Raw genomic sequence first — 6673 nt, forward strand, 5'->3', positions numbered from 1 at the left:
CGAAAAATTAAGGTGTCTATTTACTTGTGACCACTCAGTGTACTGTTCATCGGTAGATGTATATTAAACTTGCATATTGCTTGTGTATGGCATAAAACTTAATGAGATGTTCAGGGTAGTAATAATTGTTTTGGGGAGGAAGTACATGATGAACTTTTGGGAATGAATCTCCCACCCCTCATTCCTCTTCTACTCTATGTGGCACCCCTGCCATGTCACAAAACTAATATGCTCATTAAAATATATTTTTATTATTTAAAAATTGTAAGAATTTGTTTCTTAAGCTTAAACACCCCATCCTTAATAACATGGGTACCAACAAAACTTTGGGAGTCACTTGTAAGTCAAAAGTTATCAGAATGAGATTTCATGGCTGCATTACATATTCTAAATTACCAATACCTTTTTATTCCTATGTATTTCAAATTTAAAAATGTTTTAATAAATTTACAATAACATGCTATAATGTAGGTTATCAAACAAGTGGGATCCAAGCCAGTGACTCTGGGGTTCCACACATCATGTGAACAATTAATGCTACCTTGCTGATGTTCCTGTATACTTGCATGTGTAATGAATGATACATTCAGTAGCACAGTATGACAAGACTTCATTTTCTTATACTGTTTTTAAATATTTCAAAGTTTTCAATAGATTTTATCAAACACTATTATTGTATTTTCCAAAACCATAGTTAGGATACAAACCCTATATCATTAGGCACTTTTTACTAGCTTAATTTTCTATTCAGCAAACTGAAAAACAAATGTACTAAAATTAGATGTAAGTAAACTTCTTTTAACAGCAAACAGCTGCCCCTGAATTTAGAAATCATCATGGCTTCTATGGTTGCAGTTGTTACACAACAATTCCTAACTCACTGGTAAGAACAGCTGCAGTTGTAACATTATGATTTCTGAAGTTGTTACACAACAGTTTATAACTTGGTGGTAAGAACAGCTACAGCTGCTATATAACAATTCCTAATTTAGTGGTAAGAATAGCTGTAGTTGTAACATTATGATTCCTGAAGTTTACACCACAGTATCTAATTTTGTAGTAAGAACAGATGCAGTTGCTATGTAATTGTTCTTAACTTACAGGTGAGAACAGCTGGAGATATTATATAATAATTTGAACAAATATCAAACCATAAATTAAGTTACTGAAGTTTTAATGAATATTATAGATAGATGTAAGCTAATATATTTTCGACAAGACTATTACTGTAAAATAAAATAAAAATGATGCTGTATTTTTGTAATTGCAATTATTAAATAAAGATATGGAAAAGTTGATACAGAAATGTTGACTCCAGCAGTTTTGAATCTCAGCTCCTTAAAGGAGTGTGTTTAATATTATCCTTTTAATTAATTTGAGGTGATTTCTCATTCTTTCTCATGTATGTAAGCTTTGTTATTAGATAAGATTCTTTTTTTCTTCTTAGGGAAGGTTTCTCATGCTGGTGGATATGTGTCTGAGCCTGAGTATGACAGAAAGGGTAAGTTGAAATGTTGAAAACAAACTAAGATTGCATTTATGTATTCTTTTTTGTTGTTACTGTTTACAAGATACTTGTTGCTAGTGTGACATGTGTAATGTAACATAAAATAAGAAGTTGTACACAACTTTTTTAAATAGTGATCTAAAGTGGCACAAGAGTGACTAAACATTAGTAGAAGATGAATAAGTATGGCAGTTGATTTATTTATCATTTGAATGATGACTGATAATTACCATTAGTAAAATGTATAATAAAGTATTTCAAATGAGTGTAATGTGAAAATTATACATCCATTCAATTATAAAGAATTAAGCTAAATGTCTGTGAAAAAAAGCTTAAGATGTTGGGAATATATTTCATAAAAATTAATTTGTCTGCATTTTTTTTTAAGTTAACTTGATTTTTTTATAACAATTTTAAGGTCTATTGGTTTCCAATAGTTTGCCAACTTTTGTCATTTAAACAGTATTGGGGAAATAATTTGTAGAAGGTTACATAAAAGCAGCTGCAAGTTTATTTTTTGATACTTTGTTATCTCAGTCTGGACTTTTATGTAAAGATGATTCTACCTGTCTGTGAAGATGATGATTTGTATAAATTTTAGTTACGTTAACTGATGGTTTACTTTTTACTTATTTTATCATATTACTTAATTTCTTGCTTTGTATGGTCTTGGTTCTAGATTGACCTAGAATTACCTTGGTACTATTTGTACTTCAGGTATCTCCTTGATATAGGTAAATTTTAGGTTTGAAGGATAAAGACAGTACTTGTAATTTTATCCATTTTTTTCTTTGTAGTGTCATGCTTTCTGTTGTTTTCATTTTTATCTGAGTATATATGAAAGCAAAGGTAACTTTTTCACAGATTATACTCGAGGTTCCAAATGCACAATCTATGGACATCGTTCTAAACAAGACAGAGATCGAGGGCCTAAAGAACTTCTGCAGGAGAAACGAAAGTGAGTTCCTAATAGTTAAGTATTCATAAAGGTGTTTTTTGATAGAAAGTTTAAATTTGAAAATACGAGGTTAGTTATAAGGTGGACTATCCAAGTTCTATATACACTTTATATTAAGAGTCATGAGAAGTATATTGTGTGTATGAAGTTCAACTTTTGAAACAGTATGTACCATCTGAAAACTTAACAATTGAAATCCTTAGCTTTTATTGTATGTAATTACTTCTTTCATTAATGTAACAGAAAACCTTGCTAAATAAAAGCAGTATGTCATATGTGTACTTTTACTCCTAAGTCCCAAACTGTAATTAAGTCTCAAATTGGTCAAAAGATGACAGAGCTACAAGCTAAAAGTTTGTACTTAAAAAAAAAAAACAACTCGGAGCCGTTCTATGAACCGCTTTGCAGAAAAAATATGCAGTGTTGAATTTCAATTTAGTTCCAGCTGTTGTTTATATTTGTTCTGGTTGGGATACTTCTTGTTTTGAGATATTGTATTTATATGTTCAATATAATGTAGTGTCCAATACTTTCAGTTTGAATTTCCATTTCTGTATTAGTTAGAAATAATTGTTACATTTTTTTTAAGATTTTAAATTAGACTCTAAGCACATCCTGCTATACCTTTATCTTTCTTGTTGACACATAAAATTCCTAAGAAATATTATTGAGACATTTAAGAATTAATATTTTTTTTTTAAATTCAGTTTTCAATTGTCTCAGTTCCAACCTTCACAACGGACATGTGAAGAAGTGTACAAAAATCAGCCTTACAGCATAGCAGAATATGAACCTGGTAAATCATCCATTGCTCAAAAGCAAGCCAAATTAGTAAGTTTTTCATCCTCAAGATTTGAATTTTTGTCTTAAGAGATTTTCGTTTTGTGAAGTAGTAACCATTCCAGTTTAATAATTACATATGTAATTTGACTAGTGGCCAATCTAAATAATATATTGGCATCATACAAAATTAATATTAATATTTGCCTGAAAATTATTAGTATCTTTCTTTTCATATAATAACACACAGATATATAAATGGCTATCAAATTTATAATAATAATAAAAAAAAAGTTACTATCATGGAACATTTTTGATTTTAAGTTTTCATATTTTTGTTAGTTTCCATAGGCTTTTGGTATAGTTTCATTATTTTTTCTGAGTTCTTAGTGACAACCGTACTTCATGCATACACACACATAAACTTTTGTTTTGTTGTAAGCTGAATTCAGCTTTCATAGAAAAGTATCAAAGCTTTAATTTTTATGAATTAATACCTGGTTGAAGTTTCTTTTTTTTTCTTTACAAGAGGGTGGTCACATAACAAGGTCTGTAACGTAATTTTTCTTTGTTTTCCAATATTTCATTCTAATGAATAAATATAAGTTAATAACAGTATTCTCTTCTTTTTCTCACTGGTCTTTCCAATATTTAAAAGGTTCTGATGAAAAATGTGTTGTAAACTGTGGTGTAAGTATGCTCCTACAATTTCAGGGAAGCCCAAGCCAAAAGGGTGCCAGAATCGGCTAGATTTATAATTACAAATATAAGGAAATTACTTTTTATGCAAGGGGTGGTATCTTTTGTAGCTACACCATTTGTCATAAACCATAAATTTCTTGCAACATGTAATTCTAGCTACAATAGCAATGCATCTGATATAGAGAGCCTGTCTTGACTGGTTGACAGTGTATCAGTACCCTTACACTTTGTTTTAAAAATCAGAATTATAAATTACTAGAAAAATGTGGTGAACATGTGACTTATCTCAGTTTAAATTATCAAAAACTAGTATATGATTGTTACTTAGGGGAAGGATGAACACCTGTATTAAACAGTGGTTTCACGACAGTTAGTGTAGATATTAAAACATTTTGTTTATTGATAAACCCTTTAATTTCGATGACGAGGAACCCACTTTGAGACTAATAATGGCTGGAGGTGGCTTGAATGGGTAATGAAGAAAAACTTTAATATAAGTTTTTTCTTCATTACCCATTCAAGCCATCTCCAGCCATTATTAAACCCTTTAATGTTTTTTTCAAGGTATAATTTTTTTCATTGTTGAACATTTTGCTGTATAAAAGTTTTCAGAGGATAATAAATGCTGTTTTCGAGTAATTGTCTTTAATGTTCTGTGCCTGTTTTATTTCCATGTACTTATCATTATCTAGGAAGAAGTTTACAATGAAAAGGTTAGTTCAGATTGTGTTTGAATACAATAAATTTAAGCACAAAACTAAAAAATTCATTAAAAAAAATAGGTCTTACATACCAGTCTATATAGACTAAGCAGCAATGTTTGACTTTGATGTAAAGTCTTGAGTTGTTGTCTGGTTTGAAGTGCACAGAAGGATAATGACAATTTGTTTTTCTATACAGATTCATCAACAGTGTTTGATTTTGATGTAAATTCTGAGTTGTTGTTGTTTGGTTTGAAGTGCACAGAAAGATTTGAGTTTCTCTATAAACTCTCATCAACAACAATGTTCAAAGATGACTTTGATGTAACTGAATAAAAGCAATAAATTTAATATTTTAAGACTTGATCCATTAAGAAAAGAAATATTCAATTTTCAAGAAAAAACATGTTTTAAATGTTTATCTGTCATATTTTTATGTCTTTTATGTGATACTATGTGGTCAGACATTCTTCATTATATGCAAAGTGCTCTTTGAAACCTTAACAAAATCAGTCTTAAAAAATTAGCATTGATTCAAGCACAATATTTATTAGGGGAGTTGTTCTAATTGACATATTGATTTTATATTTTAAGCAAAAACAAAGATCTCTTCTCCAGCAAGACCACTGTCCAAAACAGCCCTAGTAAGTCTGCTTTTCTTTGGTTGTGAACTGTTTACGTAAGATAATTTTAGGAATATTTTTATAATAAAGGGTATTGTGGCTTGTACAGAATAATTTATCTCAGAGGTACTATCACTATTAAAGAAACACAGTACGTGAGGAACGTGTTCCAAATATCAGATATGAAAGGAGATATATCTTATATTTCTGATGAATGATGATTTTGTTTAAGAACACACAAACAGTTTCATGTGGCTAACTATTTTACCCAAAGCTATTTTAATTTTATGTAAAAAATACATAAAAAACTTCACATGATCAACATTTGTTTCATGCTATATTGATTTAATGAAATACTAAATACCAACTGCCTCATAAGATCAGTATTTTTCTCATGCAATATTGATTTAAGATAAAGAAAGTGCACACAGTTTCACACTGTTAATCTTTGTATTTGATACTATATATTCATTTCTTTATAGTTAAAAACAGGGAAACAAAATAGTGCTTGAAAGTTTTCATAACTTGTTCTTTTTAATTTCAAGTATCTTCTCTGATGGTTACGAAAGTGACTCAATGTTAATAAAGAAAACTGGGAAAACTGATATGGTGGATCCTGAACAGCAGAAAGCTTGGTACCGAGAAATACAGCGTGGAGGAGAGATCCCTTTCACAGGACTTAGGAAGCGAGCACCGGAGAAACCCAAAGGTTGGTTAATTGTGTTACAGAGCAATTGCTAAAATTGCAAGTATATAAAGTTTGTTGTTCTATCTTATTAATAGTTTTAAAATATTTGTCTGTATATTTCATTAATGATTCAATAATTAGTCCTGATTGCCAAGGATCTTTTGTTGTAGTCACAGTATTATTAATAAAGATATAATAAAGTTGTTTTAATGTAGTCACAGCATTGATTACTAGAGACACAGTACAGTTGTTTTATGGTAGTCGCTGCATTGATTACTAGAGACACAGTACAGTTGTTTTATGGTAGTCACGGCATTGATTACTAGAGATACAGTACAGTTGTTTTATGGTAGTCGCAGCATTGATTACCAGAGATACAGTAAAGGTGTTTTATGGTAGTTGCAGCGTTGATTACTAGAGACACAGTAAAGTTGTTTTATGGTAGTCGCAGCATTGATTACTAGAGATACAGTACAGTTGTTTTATGGTAGTCACAGCATTGATTACTAGAGATACAATACAGTTGTTTTATGGTAGTCGCAGCATTGATTACTAGAGACACAGTAAAGTTGTTTTATGGTAGTCGCAGCATTGATTACTAGAGATACAGTAAAGTTGTTTTATGGTAGTCGCAGCATTGATTACTAGAGATACAGTACAGTTGTTTTATGGTAGTCGCAGCATTGATTACTAGAGATACAGTACAGTTGTTTT

At 30.3% G+C, this 6673-nt stretch overlaps 1 protein-coding gene across 10 annotated transcripts in view; it reads left to right on the top strand.

Moving 5' to 3' along the window:
- The window catches only part of LOC106459319 (sorbin and SH3 domain-containing protein 1-like), a 122958-nt gene that overhangs the window by 94109 nt on the left and 22176 nt on the right, over positions 1 to 6673 (top strand). For 8 of the 10 annotated variants that reach the window (XM_022385781.1, XM_022385776.1, XM_022385775.1 and 5 more), the window contains 6 exons: positions 1448 to 1501; positions 2372 to 2465; positions 3173 to 3296; positions 4640 to 4660; positions 5243 to 5292; positions 5817 to 5980. In XM_022385781.1, coding sequence (XP_022241489.1) covers positions 1448 to 1501; positions 2372 to 2465; positions 3173 to 3296; positions 4640 to 4660; positions 5243 to 5292; positions 5817 to 5980 — 507 coding nt within the window. The remainder of the gene's footprint in view (positions 1 to 1447; positions 1502 to 2371; positions 2466 to 3172; positions 3297 to 4639; positions 4661 to 5242; positions 5293 to 5816; positions 5981 to 6673) is intronic. The other 2 variants (XM_022385777.1, XM_022385779.1) reach the window with 1 other exon arrangement.

This window comes from Limulus polyphemus, unplaced genomic scaffold (assembly GCF_000517525.1).
Source record: "Limulus polyphemus unplaced genomic scaffold, Limulus_polyphemus-2.1.2 Scaffold592, whole genome shotgun sequence".
Classification (NCBI taxonomy): Eukaryota; Metazoa; Arthropoda; class Merostomata; order Xiphosura; family Limulidae; genus Limulus; species Limulus polyphemus.